General features: G+C 33.7%; 1 protein-coding gene across 1 annotated transcript; it reads right to left on the bottom strand.

The window, feature by feature from the left end:
- Positions 1 to 223: 223 nt before the first annotated feature.
- Positions 224 to 19,833, bottom strand: LOC126776090 (uncharacterized). Its single transcript, XM_050498378.1, has 5 exons — positions 19,699 to 19,833; positions 5,195 to 5,357; positions 4,335 to 4,440; positions 1,205 to 1,388; positions 224 to 893 (listed from the first exon to the last, which is right to left on the bottom strand). Exons 2-5 carry the CDS (start codon positions 5,346 to 5,348, stop codon positions 789 to 791), a joined length of 549 nt encoding a protein of 182 aa, XP_050354335.1. The 5' UTR covers positions 5,349 to 5,357; positions 19,699 to 19,833; the 3' UTR covers positions 224 to 788.
- Positions 19,834 to 20,246: the final 413 nt, after the last annotated feature.

Below are 20,246 nucleotides of genomic sequence, written 5' to 3'. Positions count from 1 at the left end.
GAGGGAGAGGTCGTACAGATAATAATGTTACTATTTAAATATACAACTTTCAAAGATAATTATGTCAAGTTTAATATTTTTGTCTTGGGTAAATATAGAGAAATTACACAACAAAATACATACACAGTACTGTAGAATAATAATAACAAGATATATAATAACATAAAATATCTTGCGTTTCTTAAACACATTTCAAAATTCACCGTTTCATTTTAACATTGCGAAACTTTGAAAATGAATGAAACTTCAAGGGCCAGCTTTAATAAAAGAGGTACCCTGCGGCGAAATTTCTTCTTTCCATCTTATTAACAATTTATTATACGTATTGACCGCTTTTGATATTTGATATGATTTTTTATATCTTGTTTCTTTAATAAGTATATTTTTTAATTTCGTATGAACATTTACTAAGGAACGCTAAAGTAATGTCATATAACTTAACACTCGATGTTGTTTATTATAATTACTTATAATTATTAATTGTCCACCATTTTATTACTATACCTACTTAACTAGTATTTACCAAGTTATTTTATTTAATTACGTATAAAGTCTTTGATCACTCTCGTTATTTATTGACGTTGGAGTCTTTCGATGCACTTGAACTAAAATCTAAGTGGAATGTCCAGAAAGAGTTTCATACGTTCGCCGATGTCGGCGATAGAGTGATCATCTTGTATCTGCTAGCTGTCTGTATCGGGGACATCTTCTACGTCATCGTCGATGGGTTGGCTTGTCAGCGCAGCCCAGAGCGGCGATCGCGCTCCGAGCTGCGCTGAGCCCCGCCGCTAGCTGTCCCGAGCGCAGGTGGCTGCGGACACAGCGGCGCTACCCACAGCGCCTATCGTGCTGAACAGAATTGAACCCACTTCGCGGTCTGGTGTTATCTCGATCTGTAAATTAAACTACTGATTTATTCATATTTAATATAAGTACATAGGTATGTTGTTCAGGTAGCTACGTTATATAATACCATATCATTTAGTAATATAGACAATAATCGTAACTGCTTGCTATTGAAAGCTACTTTTACTGTTAAAAAAAAATTCGAATTACTGTATAGTAAAAGTATCTTTGATAATATTTGAAAAAAAGCTAATTTTTTTTGAAGGTTCCTAATAAACATTTTGTAGAGTACTTTAACGTGATTAATTTTTTTTTATTTATTAAAAAAAAATATATTTTATTAAAAGGATCCTGTTACTTGTGAAAGTGTTGTTTGTTCCGGATCGGATCGCTCCTCCAGGACAGTGTCCAGTTCTAACGTCGGTGGTGGTCGGGGCGATCTAATGAGACTGACTGCACGAGGCCTGGCCTTTACTGGGGACAGTCTCACAACAGACAACTCACCCCGATCTAATTCGCAATTACGACGTCGAGCACGCTCCCTGTGAGAAACGTTTTTATTACAAACATAAAATTTTATCGTTAAAAAGGAAGACTTTATCACCTAATGAATATCTTACGCTTATGTACACGTTGTGCTGTAATGAGGAGCAGTGTAGACGCTAATGTGAATTCCATAAACATAAATATTGATACACCAATTTAATTTTACACGTAAATATCTCAGTCACTTATTTAAATATTTAAAATATGATAATTAATAACATATTTATTATTAATTAAGTTTTAACGGATAAAACGGATGAAGCAACAATCGCCTAGCGTCTTAGGGTTGCATGTTCGTTTCATGAATTAGAAGATTTTCTATTTACCTTTAATACGAGTTCCATAATAATTATAATTAGTAATGGGTATTATAGGAATAAATGGTATATAAATCGTTATTAATATGTATATGCAAGGATAAACTAGCTTTTGTCCACGATTTCGCCCATGTATATGTTAGTTTGTCATGAGTACTTTTTTCGCAGCGATCGAGGAACTTTTTTATTGGAAAGTTATTCACGTTATATGATTGATACTTATAACATAAATTATACGTACGAAGTATAGGAGATAAAAATAAAAACCTGTCTGATGGTAAGTTCATTTTTTATTTTTTGTTGGGAGCTTGTATGGTCATGGCTTTAATGGCCTCGACGGTATCACTTGTCAAGAGGGTGAGTCATAAAATAATCATAAATAAATACTCCACTTAAGGGCTCATAATGCGTGCCTCCTGGCAGGACAGGATAACTGGTAGTAGGGCTTTGTGCAAGCTCGTCTGGGTAGGTACGAACCACCTATCAGATATTCTACCGCAAAACAGCAGTACTTGGTATTGTTGTGTTCCGGTTTGAAGGGTGAGTGAGCCAGTGTAATTACAGGCACAAGGGACATCACATCTTTGTTCCCAAGGTTGGTGGCGCATTGGCGATGTAAGCGACAGTTAACATTTCTTTCATTGCCAATGTCTATGGGCGTTGGGGACCACTTATCATCATTTGCTCGTCCATCTATCTATAATATAAAAAAGGTCGGTCCTCGGCTTAGAACGCCATCGACGTTGGGTGAGAGGACACTGTGCTATATATTGCACCGTCATTCGCATTACCGTTGGCGGGTAGTAATGAACGAAATACTTCGACTCCGCCGGCTTGGTCGATGTGTGTTAATGATGTAATCTATGTGAGGTTTGTCGGTAGTTAGTCTGTCGTATGAGTATGTTGGAGTGCCTTAAGACTTTCTCGAAGTAATAAAGATGTTCTTCATCACTTTGGAGAAGGAATTGAGTCGAAAGATCGGTTTTACGTAGCCTGAAGACTATATTGTGCGCGCTACTGTGTATAAATATCACTATATCAGTTATTACATAAAGGTCACACGTCACGTATAAGCTAGAGGAACACCATTGCTGTACCTTGACCAAGGTAGGTATGGCCAAGCGTAACATTATTCCAACAAATGGAAGTAAGATAGTGTTGCCAGTTCCGCCCCAAACAACAATACTCTGGCAAACTATGAGATATTGAATAATAGACAATAGTGAAGTTACGTGATTAGCAGATGTTTTCACTCTACTAAGAACATTGTATTATTACCAAGAAAATAAACTTGACTAATAAACTAACTGAATAGTTATTACATTACCACACTTTGAATATATAACGAGTAAAACAGAGCTTTCTCAGTTGAAACCATTATTTGCTTCTTAATGTAGAATTAAAAATAGAAAAGTAAAATAAAAAATAAATAAAACGAAAAATGGGATGTTATATGTCAAAGTTTGTGGGACCACATCGGGATATACGTCAATCCCGTGCTATTCGCTGCCGAACCATTTATTGCTACACTACATACATATATAATATAATATTAATAATAGAATATCAGGAACATGACGATAGTATCTATATTGTAATATTATTTTGTAAAACAAGCTATAGAACATGGCATAGTAAAATGTTTACATAAATTTCTATTGAATTAGGGAGATAAGTCTAGTTAAAGTTTTGTAATAAAATTTGCCTCAGGGCGAGTATTTTACAAGGGCAAATGTCAAACATCTATTTAATTACAACCAAGGACGTAATGTATGTCACTTCATGAGTCCTTTAGACCGAATATCAAGTGATCATTTAGAAGCATCGTATACGAATTGTGTACGTTGTGTCATAGCTAACGAAGCTAATGAAAATTTTATACACATAGGTATTAGCTGAGATTGAAAAAGATCATTTACAGAATTATATATATTATTTTTACTATAAATTTATTATAAATATAATGTAAAACGTATATGTATATAATAAAATAAATGGCGAGAAATATCTTGTTTATTTTTTTCGATATTTTTAGTATATATACTAAAATACATACGAAAATTATTAAAGAGAAAAATGTGCAATATTACTTAATGCAAAAAATTCATTAAATAAAGAATGTGAATAAGTGTGTGTGTGTTTTGATAAATAATGGGTTGATAAACCATTTTTGAACATATGCATATGATGCAAAGTTAAAATACATCTAGAAAACGAACAAGATTATTTTTAGGTCTAAATATCAGTTTAAAAACTAATATTCTTAAGCAGCGAAATTGGTATTTCCCGAGACTAGAAACAAACAATTCCATTGAGAATTAGGAAGTAAGAGTCATGGAAAAACGAGATCATAACTAATGGCCATACAATGACCAAATAGAACTGACCTCTGTTTTATAAAACTATTGTTTTAACTATGTTATTACATTCTTGTTCGTTTTCGTTGATTTCCAAACGAGACATGACGTTTAAATTGAAAATAGTTCATAAAAAGAAAAAAAAAAACCGAATTTCTTCCCTTTTTTGTGGGTAGAACTTATTTTTCTACATTACCGGTGGTAAATTAAATTTATATATTATTTTAATAATTTTGTGAACAATTGCTTTTAATAATGTAATTGTTACCTTGCCAATTTAGCTCTCCGCCGCAAGCAACATATAACTGTTAACGCCAATAATGGAAAGCCAAATATACACGATACAATCGGCACTACTATCGACTCGGGCGTCACTGAAACAATATAACTATGTTAAGGAATAAACATATATTTACACCGAATGAAAACAAAGGAGTTAGGGTTACAAAGGCATAATAGAGTAAGGAATCAAGGTTCGAAGTTTTACGACGTCTATTATCCAGTTAAATTTATTTGTGGAGTTCTGTTTATTCAGATCGTCTGAGGAGAATAATATTTTCGGTTTATTTGGAGAAAGTTCACTTTTAAAATTGTTTCATCCATTACTTTCTAGCACTGGAGGGAATTCCATACTCGAATCGCGAACTTGAATGACCGTGAAATATTGAATGACATGTATGAGAGTAAAATTTTAACGAATGTGATGAGGAATTCCGGTTTAATCAATTTGATAAGTTGTAAAAATATTCGATGTATTCCAGAGAAATTGAAAATTCTAAATATGCTTTTAATGTATTGGAAATATAATTTGCAAGTCATTCAAACTTTAACTTTTTTTTTAATATTCTTTATTATGCTTAAAAAGTTACTTTTATAACCCTCAAATATTGACTCACATAACTTTTCAATTTGTAATATATTTAGTTCATGTAAATTTCTAAACAAATATAATGAAATAATATAAGTATAATACAAAATTAGTTAAAAAAAGATAGAACAAACTAAAACAATATTCGGTTTCAAGTTAGCTTTTATTTGAGAGTATTGAAATTTACAGGAATTAACAAAGTACAGTGTGAAACGTATGATAGATTATTAGCACTTTGATAGCTTAAGTTAAAACTTTACCAGTGGGATAAATGATGATAGGTGGTCGCTTATTGCCGTTGTTAGATTTCGCAACCACGACGATATTGTTGGTGGGGGTGGTTGTTGTTGATGTGGTGCTCCCACTGAATCTCTCTAGAATATTTGAAGCATTGGCTGTCGTTGACCGCGCCATTGCTTAATTCTGTAAATAAGATATTAGAGTATTAAAATTACACCTATCCTAGTTGTGTAACTAATGTGAATCAAGTATCATCTATTTCCTTCCCATTTTCCGTAATGTGAACGTTACGTGAGCAACAATCCAATTATACCGATTTAGTGTGTGGATTCAATTAATTAATCCGTATTTCAACTATTGCCAATTGTTGGATCGTTAATAATGACCTCAACGGTGATTATAAATTATAATATGCAATATTTCTGATTAAAGTAAAGTAAAGAAAAGTACTAAGTAAGTAGTAGTAAGTATGTTGTAAATTTGTGTTTATAATACATCTCGTGCTTGACGGTAAAGGAGAACATCGCGAGGAAACCTGAATGTGCCTTATTTCACTGAAATTCTGCGACATGTTTATTCCACCAATCCGCATTAGAGCAGCGTGGTGGAATAAGCTCCAAAATCTTCTCCTCAAAAAAGGATATCTTAGCCCAGCAGTGGGATAGGCTGTTACTGTAAAGATAATCACATTTTAAGCACAGTAATATTCCATGGTACTGGCCTGGGTTTGAACTCAGAATCTTCGTTTAAGATTTAGGTGTCCTGGATACTCGAAAATCTTGGTTCTTTTATTTTAATTTAAATAAAAAGGCTTCCAGAAAACTTGCTTTTTATTTAGTTGTTATATTAAAAATATATTTATGTTATAAATACTTATTTCATAATTCTCACGCTTCAATAAAAGTCGTAGATTATTTTTTATTAAGGTTCTCTTTATAAAAAAATATGTAAGTACTGTGTATATTAAGCGGTTTGTATATGGAGGAGTGCCTTCTAACAGTTCATTAAACCATAAATAAATAAAGGTATACTGTCCATGGATGACAAAATATTGTATCGCTATTAATACGCGAGCTTACTTCTTATACATAAATAATTTATATAAAAGGGTTTAAATTCATTTTCAATATTTATGTTTTCAACATTTTTAGCAGAAAAGAAACGCAAATATAAAAAACTGATACGGACAGTGGACGTATAAATTGGTCATTATTATGTCAGCATTGATAAAATCAATTTCCTGTTGGTTATGCTTCACGCAAAACCGTTTAGTTACTACAAACTTTTCAGTTAATCCACCGGCCAACATAAACCCTATATTAATTAATTATTTTTTGTATACAGTATAAATTAAAGCGGTTATTTTGTGGCGATAATAGAGCAATACCGCGATGCTTTCAGACAATCTCTAATAAAATGCCGATTTTGTTCTTAATCTTAAAATTTAATTAAATTAAATATATACAACTATATACACATACGTAATGCAATATATATATTTAGGACAGATGGGAAATATTAACTAAAAAGACATAACTACGAATGAAACAAAGCTACGAATTTAACATTTTGTTAAGGCACGAAGGAGCAATTCAAATTTGCTAATTATGCGATAAAATCTTTTATAGATTATAACTATATCTTACACTGATAGTAAGCAATTCGCACGTAAAAGAATATCAAAAACAAAAGAAGCTCGTGACAGCTACGATGTGTCATACTACATGCTGTCAGTGCCCACAGATTATAATATTAAAAATTGCTAACATTATAATATTAAATACATTGATGTGTTCGAATTTGCTTTAAATTGTAAGTAAACCAGTATTATTGTAGGCACACTAGACCCATCTTATCATCGTCCCATCGTCTAACTTTTCAAAACCCATAAGCAATAGCGATCATTTATCATTTGGTTGTTCCCACCTTCTGTATTTTGTGAACATATATATTTTTTTATATACAAAACGTTGTATATAAAAAGATATATGTTTAAAAAATATGTTTATAATAATATATGTTGTTGGCATTTCATCTGTGCACGTTTGGAAACAACTAAAAAGTTTTTAATAAGGCTTGGCATGGATACATTGCCTTGGCACACAGCATGTTTTAAACTTCAGTCAATAAAAAGTTTTGAACACATAGTCAAATAGTATCTATGCGGATGAAGTCATCGTTATTACGTTCGTGTGTGTTTAAACAAGACTGATCGGCAGATCAATAATGGCTGTTCAAATACTCCTATAATTTGATTTGTAGATTTAACAACATTCACATACCTTTATGGCAATTAAAGCGAGTATTAAGTGTGAGTAAGCCCACGGATGATAAAAAATACTGTTAAATTAAAAAAAAAAGATACTTAGTACAGTCATAATATTGAGAGGATTTTTAATTTTCGTATTAATAAGTAAACAAGGTAATAAACAGTCTATAATTGTTCCATTGCAGGGTTATGGCCTCCTCCCCTTTTAAGGAGAAAGCTTGGCCGTTACGTTGCTTCAATGCAGGTTGGTAGATACACATTAGACTAATTTCATTCGATACATGTAAGTGTTTGGTTTTTGTCCGGGTGTGAATTAACTATCTTCGTGTTAGATTCACTAGATCTAACCTAGGTCATCAATAATGAATACGAGTTTATAAAATATTATCAGTTTAAAATGTTTATAATGAAGCTCCTATAAGGTTTCCTGTATAGCTTCAGACAATATTATTTAAAGATACCAGCAAAATACTTCAGTTATTATAACAAAAAACAGTTTTTATTAAATATAAATGTCGTGAAACAGAGTAATATTTTATATATTATACTATACAAATTGTGGTATTTCCAACGCATATCAAGATTCTATTATTTTTTAATTTTGATCACATACATTACTAATGTTACCTTACTTTAAATAAAATAAACACAATCGTACCCTGTAATTGTTTCTATCAAGGTCTATTAGACAATATGTATTAAAAAAAGCGTGTAACAAGCAATCGCAGAAAGCACAAATAAAAAATATTTTAAGCATTAAACGTTTACATTTCGAACGCGGTACGCAGAAATTAAAAAAAGGAGGCAAAAAATTGTGATTAATTTGTGCATTTGTAAAATATTAAATAAGATCACAATAAGCCGAAATGGTCCAGTGGTATGAAGCCGAGATGGCTCAATGGTAAGAACCGTGAATCTTAACCGATGATCGTGGGTTCAAACCCGGGCAAGCACCACTGAATTTTCATGTGCTTAATTTGTGGTTATAATTCATCTCGTGCTTGACGGTGAAGGAAAACATCGTGAGCTGATTTCACTGATATTCTGCCACATGTGTATTCCACCTTGGTGGAATAAGCTCCTAACCTTCTTCTCAAAAAGGGAGAGGAGGCCTTAGCCCAGCAGTGGAACATTCACATGTTGTTACTGTAACAATAATAATTTAATGAATTAATATTTCATATAGTTGCCTAAAAACTAAACGAGATCGCAAAATTTCAAAACTTATATATACAATTTTTTAATTACTTATTAGTGTTTTTTTTCATTATTTATGAACGAAAACTTATAACATACTTTTTGTATTATTCACAAATGTGTATTCCAGGACTTATTCAATTATTTTCCAATTATTATTTTTTAGGCAGATATTCAACAATTATTAACCGCACTATTTTCTAAAAAAATTGTCTTATGATGATACTACCTATTAAAATCGTATTAATTAAAATAGCTACGGAACTCTACTTCGGATAGACATTTATAGTATAGACATAGTTTGATTATTTGTATAAAAATAGCTTATACATATTTATGTATTTAAATTATGTTATGTTTAAATACGTATTTTTTATTGTAGCCGATTTAATAAAAATGTAATCGATTTCAGAACGTTATCTGTTTAACTTTGTGATTAAAGAAAAATATTTTCCCGCACTTAATTAGAAATTGGTTGACTGTAGCCGAATAAATGTAAATGTGTTTTTTTGTTGGTGTGTCAGAATTATAAGGCTAATAAAAATAAACATATGAAAAAATCCTTCGTTTAAATTAAATTGATTATATTTAATTATCTTGCGTAATGAAGATCAGCTGTGTATAAATATAACACTTTTATCTTTTTTAGACAAAACAAACGCCCATTTCTTTGCGAAGGTTCCATTTTCATTTACTATCTTATCACGAAAAGGGGTTGAGTGATTTCTTCTTCCTAAATACAAAGTCAAAGCTCGCGGTTCGAATATCCAATATTGAATGAAATGATGTTTGCTTTGATATCCATAATATTGGGCTGCGAAATAACTCAATTGTATCTGGGCAATAACTCCGCAAGGTATATAAATGTTATTTTAGCTTAATGATATTTTTTGCTTCCTGTACGTTGTTTAATATTTTCTTCGTGCTGACTGCCTCGTTGGTCATTTATTAAACCGCAGCGGCCAAATGTTTTCTTATTGCACCGATTAAATAAAAATATAACCGATTTCAGAACGAAATTTGTGTATCTTTGAGATTACGAGAATAATATTTTCCCGCGCTTAATAAGAAACTAAATAAATGTAAATGTGATATTTTATTTTATTGGATTTATAAATGTCCTAGAATTGTTAAAATATTTTAGAAATAATAAAATTTCGTGTATTGGTGTATTTATTACATGTGGTTTTCAAATTTGAAAACCAAAAGAGTGAATTATTGCAATTACAGATCAAGAGACTTAAGTTAACACTCTAGATCTCAGCTTAAAGTAAAGGAATTGGTAATATTTTTACCAGTGCCAATGTCTATGGGTTGTGGTAGCTGCTACATATCAGGTGGCCCGTTTACACGTCTGTTTTTCTATTATTAAAAACACACACACACACACACACACTGAAATTATATTTGTTTGTGTAGAACGGTTAATGGTATAGAGATACAAGAAATCGGATATTAACGGAAATTTACGATTTGAAATCTATTCATTGCGAACTAAAAAGTGTGTTATTTCATGTATAGTAGTTTTGAAATTTGGGGATGTGCTTAAAAAAAGTGTCTGATTTTTAGCCTGTATCGCGTTGTTATCGACGACTAATTTTAATGTCTAATTTATCTTCTAAATTGATATTACCTAACACTATCTCTTTATGTGTGGATTAATGTTTATTTATGATCTAAAGTTTTAATACCCTGTTTATAAAGGATTAATTGTAAGATGTACTCAGTTTTAATAGATAATGTCTCTCATTAATGTTATTTAACTTTAGCATAAGTATTGTTTAATCTTCTATAGTTATAAAAACTGTAACTGGAAGAATACTTATAGGAAGTTACATATATAATATATTATTCTTAAATCATTAGAGTTGCCAATATTTATATTTATTTTTGTCGCTGGAATACATTTTGCTTTCGATTCAGTGATGTGTAACGCCGCTTGCCAAACTACCCCCAATGTCTATCTTAATATCCCTTTATTATATATAGAAAGCATTACACTCTTAAAATTAAAATTACCATACAGGGGATTAAATGAATGGATGTAAAATTAAGAAGTCTGTTGATTGAAGTGAAAGGTACACATGCAAAGAGACTGTATAATTAAATTTGTCGGTTCAAAGAACAATACTTTAGTGAATATGCGAGTACCATTTCTACTTGAGCGAATTTCTCATAAGGTATTTATTATACAAAAAGGCAAGCAAGACAGTAACCAAAATCTTTTCATTATTTATTTCTTTCTAAAGTCTTTTCATTATTTTTTACATTAATTGTATCGGTTGGGCATCATATTGTTAGAACACAGAAGGTTAAAGTAATTGTATATATAGAAGCTCAGAGATCCGAGATAGCGCATTGGTTAGAACTCGTGGATATTAACCATATGTTGTCGGTTCAAATCGACGTAGACCATGCCATGAATAGGCAAAGCCTTCCATTCGTCTATAGATAAAATAGAATAAAATTATAAACATGCACTGAGGAATTTAGGTGAGCTTAGGTGAGATTAGGTGAGCTCGAAAGTTTGTAACACTTAAGACAAATGGAAGGCTTTGCCTATCCATGGCACATGTAGGGGCACTTCTTATGATCCTACTCTTATAACCAACACTTAGTAATATTTTTAATAAACGTAACAGATGACCTAAAAATACCTCTCCCATACGAAAGGATAGTCAAACAAAAAGTATTGCACAGATGAACTTGTTTTTCGAAAATATGCAATGGATATGATATCAGTTTGTAATAATTTTGTTTTGTAAATGATGTACGGCCTGTACATTGTGAGCAGTACAACAATATATATAATATTTAATTTTTAAGGTTATTATTATTTAAGTTTTAAGGTGCAAAAAAATACTAACAGGTGAAGCTAAATAAAAGTGTATAAAAATAATCTAGAGCAAAGGTAGTGGGATTTTCAGGAAACAGTTATTTATATTTAAAGTTTAAGGTTATATATATGTGAGAAACATTTATCTTATGATTATGTCACACTGCTGAGGTAATGTCTCGACTCCTGAGGAGATTTTTAAGCGGCAGTTTTATAATATAAAATCTGCTATACTAAAGCAGTAAGGAATTTTTATAACAATATCTAAATTAATTAGCTATCTACACTGCCAAATAAATGGTATATAGATATTTTAACTCGCAGCATTAAAAATAAACGTGAACGATTTTGTTTTTTAAAAATGCGATCAAATTAAGTGAAAATGACCTATTTAAAAAAACACAAGAGTTTGTAATACAAAGATAAATCAAAATTATGTTAACGATCACAGAATCGATATTGAGGAATTGAGTTCAAGATAAAGCCACTGTTGAAAAGTCGTTTTCTGATAATCAAAACGTGTTTTTGTTTAAGCTTTACATACATTTGAATATAAAACAAACTATTAAATAATATTTCAATAAAAACAGATTTACAAATTCAATTTGTATTTACTAGAAACTTGCTGTAACTTTATATGAATTTTATCTGTATGAAGTCGGGGCGGGCAACTCAAATCAGCATCGAGTCGAATCGATCTATTCGTCCGCCTTTGATACATTCTTTTCACATGTCAGTCAAATCTATTTTAATAGCTTTTCTGTAGTGTAAACAACAATTTTTATTTACATATATTCACATGTATAGCGTATTTAATTTGATAAAAAATAATATTGTGTGATCTTTCGTGCACGTTTCAACTATTAAAAACAAATATTAAGTAAGTATTTGCTGTTGCGGCTATTCTGTTAATATTTCAAAGTTCTACAATACAAATGAAACAATAAAACTATTGTTTTTTATTTATTTTCTAGTATAGCAACGTTTGTTATTAAGCACCGGGTCAGACAATTTATCTCCGCTTAAATTGACTATATATTAAAAAAATATAAATCATATAAATATACTATATAACCGATAGCCGTCCTGAAAGACGAAGACGAGGTGTGAATAGGCATCTTGCGGGCCGGCAAGGCGGCTAGTGCGGAACATTCTTCCCGACTGTACTGGCCGTCGTCGCGTTTGGACTGTACTATCACTTACCATCAGGTGGAGTAGAATCATTTGCCTTCCCAGAAAATTTAAAAAAAATGAAAATTTAATCTATTATAATCTGTAAGTCATCGCAGTATATAAAATCAGATAAGCAGTTAGCAGAATATTAGTATGACTAATATATCGCTAGCCTAATAAAATCATTCTGCAGTGAATATTTCATTCCGGTTGGTACAATATTGGCATGTCAACTAGTAGTTCGCGAATATTTCTTTCGTATTTATTATTAAGTTTCAATTTGTTTTGCCGAATGGCACTTGTTATAAATTATTGGATATTAATGCTCTTCTGAACAGTTTCACATATAAACCGGCTGCGATATGTGAAATTAGAACTTCTATGAAACTATCAATCAATCAATCAACAGCCAATCGTTGTCCACTGCTGAACATAGGCCTCTCCCAAGGTGCGCCAAAGCTCCCTGTCCTCCGCCTTCCGCATCCAGTTGGTGCCCGCCACCTTCTTGAGGTCGTCGGTCCACCTGGCTGGAGGGCGCCCTACGCTGCGCTTGCCGATTCGCGGTCTCCACTCTAGGACTCGTCTGCTCCAACGGCCATCGGTCCTACGACATACGTGACCAGCCCACTGCCACTTCAGCCTGCTAATTTTGCAAGCTATGTCGGTGACTCCGGTTCTTTTCCGGATAATCTCATTTCTGATCTTATCCTTCAAAGATACTCCGAGCATAGCTCGCTCCATAGCACGCTGAGCGACTTTGAATTTGTGGACTAGTCCCGCAGTTAGTGTCCACGTTTCGGCACCGTATGTCATGGCAGGTAAGACGCATTGGTTGAAGACTTTCGTCTTCAAACATTGCGGTATAGACGACTTGAGGACTTGACGAAGGTTGCCAAATGCTGCCCATCCCAAGCGAATTCTTCGATCGGCTTCCTTCTCGAAGTTGTTCCTACCGACTTGTATTATCTGTCCTAGGTAGGTATATTCACTAACAACTTCGAGAGGTTTCCCCTAGACGTATATCGGTCCCGGCACGACATGCCTATTGAACATGACCTTGGTCTTTTCCAAGTTCATACCGAGACCGACACACCGGGAAGACTCGCCTAGGCTACGCAGCATTTCGGTGAGTTGTTCCAGCGACTCTGCTATGATGACGATATCGTCGGCAAATCGAAGGTGTGAGATGTACTCGCCGTTTACATTGACTCCATACCTAGTCCAATCCAGCGTTTTGAAAACGTCTTCCAACGCGTTGGTGAACAGTTTCGGGGATATTACATCCCCCTGTCTCACCCCTCTGCGCAGTTGGATCGCCTTCGTCTTACAGTCCTGGATGTGGACAGTCATTGTAGCGGCGTTGTACAGACATCTCAGTACCTCGATATATCTCCAATCGATATGACATCTCTGCAATGAGTCGAGCACTGCCCAGGTTTCGATGGAGTCGAAGGCTTTCTCGTAGTCCACAAATGCCATACACAGCGGCTGATTGTACTCTTCGGTCTTCTGCACAATCTGCCGAACAGTATGGATGTGGTCCACGGTGCTGTAGCCTGATCGAAAGCCGGCTTGCTCTGGGGGCTGGAACTCGTCAAGTCGTCTGGCGAGACGGTTCGTGACGACTCTTGAGAACAGCTTATACACGTGACTCAGGAGGGAGATTGGTCTGTAGTTTTTCAAGAGGGTTTTATCACCCTTCTTGAAAAACAGTACCACCTCACTCCCGCTCCACGTTTCCGGGGTCTTGCCATGTTGGATGACGGAATTAAAGAGGCTTGCTAGCTCTTTCAGGACCGGAGTCCCGCCTGCCTTAAGCAACTCTGTTGTGATTCCGTCATCTCCCGGAGCTTTGTTGTTTTTAAGCTGTTCTAGAGCCGCCCTAATCTCTCCTTGGTCAACGACCGGGAGCTCCTCGGAGTAATGGCGCATAAGAGGGGCGCGCTGGTCATCAATACTGATTCCCACGGGTTTATCCGATCTTGAAGAGAACAACTGCCCATAAAACCTCTCTACTTCTCCGATAATCTCAGGCCTAGAGGTAACGACCCCACCATTTTCAGTTTTAAGTTTTGTCAGACGCGGCCTCCCAAACTTGCGAGCGAACACTTTCGATCCCCGATTTTGCTCAATCGCAGCCTTGATGGCACGGGTATTGGAGCGTCGGAGATCGCGTCGCGTCAGCGTTTTTATTGTTCGGTTTAAGGCCTTATCTGACAAAAACGATGGTAGTTCTCGTCGTTTTCTCATGAGCTCGAGTGTCTCAGTAGAGAGTTTTGGTGCGTTGTCTCTTCTCTGTGGCGGAAAACACTTGCGGGATGTGTTTTGCAGTATTTTGACCAGCGTGTCGGTTCTCTCATCAATGCTGCTTATGGTTTCCAACGCGGTGAATTGATTTTGAAGTTCCATTTGGAACTTTTCGGAGCCTTGAGCAGCTTGGAGCATGGTAGGTCGGAGAGTAGACCTCATCATTCTCGATCTTTCGGCTTTTAAGTTGATATTTAGAGTGCCTCGAACCAAGCGGTGATCACTTCCGGTATTAAACCTGTTGATCACTGAAACATCTCTAAATATGTGCCTTTTATTCGAAATGATAAAGTCTATCTCGTTCCTTGTCACGTTATCGGGGCTTCGCCAGGTCCACCTCCTCTGAGGCTTCTTTTGAAAGAAAGAATTCATCAAAAAAAGCCCCTGCGCTTCGAGAAAGTTTACCAGCATTTGCCCCCTGTGATTTCTGCAGCCCAAGCCGTAAGGTCCGACTTTCGATTCACCGCTATCTTGTACTCCCACTTTAGCATTAAAGTCTCCCATAACAACATTGTAGTGGGCCCTCGAGGTGTCGTTGAGGGCCTTTGCGATGTCCTCGTACATCGCTTCGACCACATCATCAGAGTATGTCGAAGTTGGCGCATATACCTGTACAACCTTCAGGGAGTACCTGTCGGAAAGTTTTAGGACAAGGTACGCTACCCGATTCGACACACTACTGATTTCCACAATGCTGCTAATGAGATCCTTTTTGACAAGAAAACCGACACCACCCTGGGAGAGGTTATCACCTTCGCGGAAGTAGAGTAAGTTACCGGACTCTAGAGTTATCGTGTCCTCCCCCTGTCTTCGGACTTCAGATAACCCCAGTATATGCCAGTTTATATGACTTAACTCTACTTCTAATTCGGCGAGGTGATGGTCCAGCCTCATCGAGCGTCCATTATACGTTGCCATTTTCAGTCGTTTTATACGGTAGCCTGCCGTGAACCGGTGATTCTTAGCACCCCCTGCCCTGCCGATACCGCGACCGCTACCTTGGTCGGGCCTAGCGGGCTTGCCGGTAACTGGGGGCCTTTTTTTGGGCGCATCTGCCATTAAGGGAGGGGTTTGCCCATACTCGCCGCGCTGGGCAGGCGTGTTGGCGAGCGCAGTAGGGGGTAAGATGTTTATGGGAGGGGGGACGCTGCTGCCCATCCCCCCTTTTCCCCGTCCCTCAGTCGCCTCTTACGACACCCACGGGATGAGATTGGGGGAGTACTATTCTAAGCCGGTACTCCACGGCAAGAAACTAATTTCTAGGCTATGAAACTATGAAACTAATTTCTAGGGAATCAATAAATGTCTTTGCTTGTTCAATTTCTAGTCGCATTGCAAGTTTTAGAAGTTTGATAAAAGGCGTTCAAAATAACGTCTATTAATTTAAGTAGGTTTATTATTTTCATTTAAAATATTATAATATGTATTAGTAATTAAGGATAAATTACATGTAGGATTTAAATAGCTATGTTTGTTTTAACGACAATACTTGTCAAGTTAAAGTAATAGAGACATTTTTTTTTGATATTTCATATAAACTTACTATGTCTATGTGTGAAAAGTCACACTTATTAGACAACTTAAAAGGAAGGAGATTATTATAACTCCTTTTTTATATGAATCCATTTTTATTTTTTGTTAATGCGATAGACGAATAAAATCGATTTGAATGATTCTTATTTTATTAAATAGATAATAAAATAAGTTAGGTTTTATTTTATTAAATATACCATCAATAAATATATAAAACTGTATTTCTAATGCCGAGATGATCCCTTGGTTAGGACCCTGGAATGTTGAGCAATGATTCAGGTTCTGACCTAGGTTAGTGCCACTGAATTTACATGTGCTTATTTTGTGTTTATAATTCAACTTGTGCTTGAAACTGAAGGCAAATATCGTAAGGAAATCTGAGTGCCATATGTAGATCCATCAACCCATATTTAGTAGTGTGGTGAAATAAGTTCCAAGCCTTCTTATCAAAAGGGTGTAGCCCAGCGGTGGGAATCGAGTGATATAATATAAAGTTATAATAAATCAATCTTGTGGCTTGCGAATTTACACTTTTAAAGTTAAAGTTTTTAGTTAATATTAATCAGTATTACAAAAGTATTCAAAACAGTCTACATACGACTGTTTATTCTATCGTTGGTTTTTACTAAATTATGATATCTCCATATACGTGTTCGTGCATTTGGTGTATCATTTCTATTGTTTTGTTAGACTTTATTTTAGTTTATAGTTATTTTATTTATTCATTCAGATTGTGAGTACAGTGTACAGCACTTGAATATATCATGCACATTTTTAGTTTATTAAGTTTCGTTTTAAAATGCTCCATTAAAACCTACACATTTTATTTTTTTTGTATTGACTAACAGATTTATTAACGCCGACCAAAACCTCTGAATACTACTTCTAGAAAGAACAGTTAATTATAATTACCATTTAGAAGATAACTGTGTATTGACGTTTATAATTCATGTTTGAAAATATTTTAATTGATAAGAGGAAAATATTGTTTCATAATAAATAATAAAGATAAGTTGAGTATCGTTTGCGGTATGAAAACATTAAAATTTAATAACTTACCCAATTAAATGAAAATTTAAGTAATAGTGACATTGCAACCGGTAAACATGTTCTAGAGATTTTAGGTTCAATGGGAACCGTGGCTTGTAGTGACAGTATAGTTCTGACAGTTTCAAATGAAAAAGACGAACAAAAAAACTGAAAAAATCCCGGTGCGTTTGTTTCGTCCGCCTTTCCCACGTCTGTGGTATTTTTTATCTCAATCGTATCGAATATTGAAGTCAAATAATTACAAAAAACTTATTATAAAGAAGAGATCAAAAAATACAACTAATATATTAACACATTTTATATAAATAACTTTGTAAAAGAACCATAAAAAAATGATAAAGCAGAAAAATTAATGTTCATATACGGGTAAAATAGAAAACCTCCTTTTTGATTCAATGAAAATGTTCTACTTGTTATATTCACTGATATTTTTCACGAAACATCTGCAACGCTTTCCTACCTAGTAAAAATTTAAATGTTACCTTTGTAGTGTCTGTTATATTTTAAGCTTTACATTGTAAAGTATTTAGAATTTGCGTGAATATATTACTAATGGGATATTGTACACTGAACTTCATTGTAGCGGTTATGATAGTAATATGATATGAATAATAAATAAATTCAATTATATAATTCGATTTTTTTAATAAGATTGCAATATGACTAATGGATTAACTACTGGTAATCACTATCGCCTATAGACATTTGCCCTAAAAGAAATATTAGCCCTTTCCTTATGTCGTCAATGCATCACCAACCATGGGAACTTAAATTTGATGTCGCATATGCTTGTTACTTACCACTGGCTTACTTACCCTTCAAACCTGAACGCAATAAAAAGTATCTTTACTTATAGCTGTTAGGCAGACGGGCTTGCAGAATGGTCTAACACCAAATAAGATATTCAATATTGAATTGCATTCAAAATAGATAGGTAATATTTTCTTTATAATATTTAAATTACATTTTTAATTGTAACAATGTGTGAGTTCAATTCTTAACCTCTATTCAGTTCAAAAATAATATTAAAATTAAATTAACTTGAAGTCTTTATTTTGTTATATTAAATAAAGTTGTATTAACGACATATCTTATTCAATTTCGTTATAATTGTCTATTTTGCTTATAAAATACATAACGAGATGAAATATTACTCTTATTAAATGTATAACATGGATGTTTCATTATTTAATTCTTTCATAATAATCATTAAATATATTTAAAAAAACTTGTATATACTTCATATATACTTGAGAATGAGTACACATTTTTTATTTAAATACGGAATGTCGGTAGGTTATCTTACTTCAACATACAGTCTAGTTTAAGCAAAAAAAAATGGTTCCCTGATTTAAAATAAACATACCTCAATGTCCATTTGCACGACAACTAACATACAGCTTATTACATTAATCAACATATTTCGTTCATTTGCTGTTATTTTTATTGCTATCGACGCTATTAAACTAATTTTCCGAAATATCTGTTTCACATTTTAAGCACGCATCGCGCGGAATACTCGGAACGGGTTTCAATGATACTTTACATGAAAATAGTTTATCTTATATTCGCGTATAAAATCTTTCATCCCGGAAAATGCAAGGGTACACAAGGGATAGTCATAAAACTTAATCTATATTTGCGCACTCAACTCAATTATAGTTAAGGGTTATTTATTAGAAATATAATAACGTACTATGTAAATATATTGTCGATTTTGTATTTAAATTTTGGACATGGTAAATTATTTGTGTTATGGTAAACACGGTACACCATCAAATACAGAATTAGGTTGTAAATTGACAATTTGAATTTATGCTGTTATAAACTCAACTTATGTTAATATGTATTAATGAGATGTAAAGCTTTCGAAACTGTTCAAGTGATATTGAATATGCCTTTTTTTGGAAATATTTGAATCAAAGTTGTATACTTTTATAAAACAAAATATTGTGGCTTACAAAATAAAATAGCTTAAAACAGTCACACAAGGTACTTGTTTTAAAACAAGTAAATTTGGTGCATACTTCAAAGTTCGTTTTATACAAATCGTCTATATCATATCAATAATTTATACTTAAAAAATAGTTACTTAAGTATACGTGTACTGCATTTTCAGGTATTAACTGGCCTTCCATATATTACATTTTAATACTCACCGTTTCTGGGCGATATTCACTGCCTATTTTAAAATTCAATTATATATTTATTTTTATTAAATTAAAAATTGATTTTAAATTACTAATAATATTAAAGTAAAAAAATTATTGGAAAATTGTTATCGTTTTGATATGAATGGTTTTTCGCGTAGTGGCCGGGTGTTGTAACGACAGGCGAGCGTCCCGTCGTTCGGTCTCCGGTAAACTGGAGCTAGGCAGGAATGAAACAGCGCCAGAACTGGCAGTATAGATGCATTTCGTTCGGCGACCCGAATTCTCGGGCCTTTATTAATACAAATTCGAATTTTTGGCCGCACAAACTCCTTCTAATAGTCAGATTTAGAAACGAAGGCGTGAAAATGTTTATCGTTTGTTTTCATTGAGGGTGGCGATGTTTATTAAAGGGACTGATTCGGATTAAAGGATCCTAAGGTTTAACGATTAAGTAAAGAAAGTAGAGCCTTGTTTATTAAGATATTACATAATTCTAATTGATTTATTAAAAATTGGGTTTTCCATTTAATTACCTATAGACCTACTTAAACCAA

Source organism: Nymphalis io, chromosome 2 (genome assembly GCF_905147045.1).
Source record: "Nymphalis io chromosome 2, ilAglIoxx1.1, whole genome shotgun sequence".
Taxonomy (NCBI): domain Eukaryota; kingdom Metazoa; phylum Arthropoda; class Insecta; order Lepidoptera; family Nymphalidae; genus Nymphalis; species Nymphalis io.
Note: the sequence above shows the minus strand (reverse complement) of the source record. Positions and strands in the feature narration are given on the sequence as shown.

Excerpts from the sequence above, each read along its gene's own strand:
- LOC126776090 (XM_050498378.1), bottom strand. The coding sequence starts at position 5,348 with ATGGCGCGGTCAACGACAGCCAATGCTTCAAATATTCTAGAGAGATTC. Across the intron at positions 4,441-5,194 it reads TATCATCATTTATCCCACTG|TGACGCCCGAGTCGATAGTA; the intron begins GTAAAGTTTTAA and ends ATATTGTTTCAG. Across the intron at positions 894-1,204 it reads AACAAACAACACTTTCACAA|ATCGAGATAACACCAGACCG; the intron begins GTAACAGGATCC and ends TTTAATTTACAG.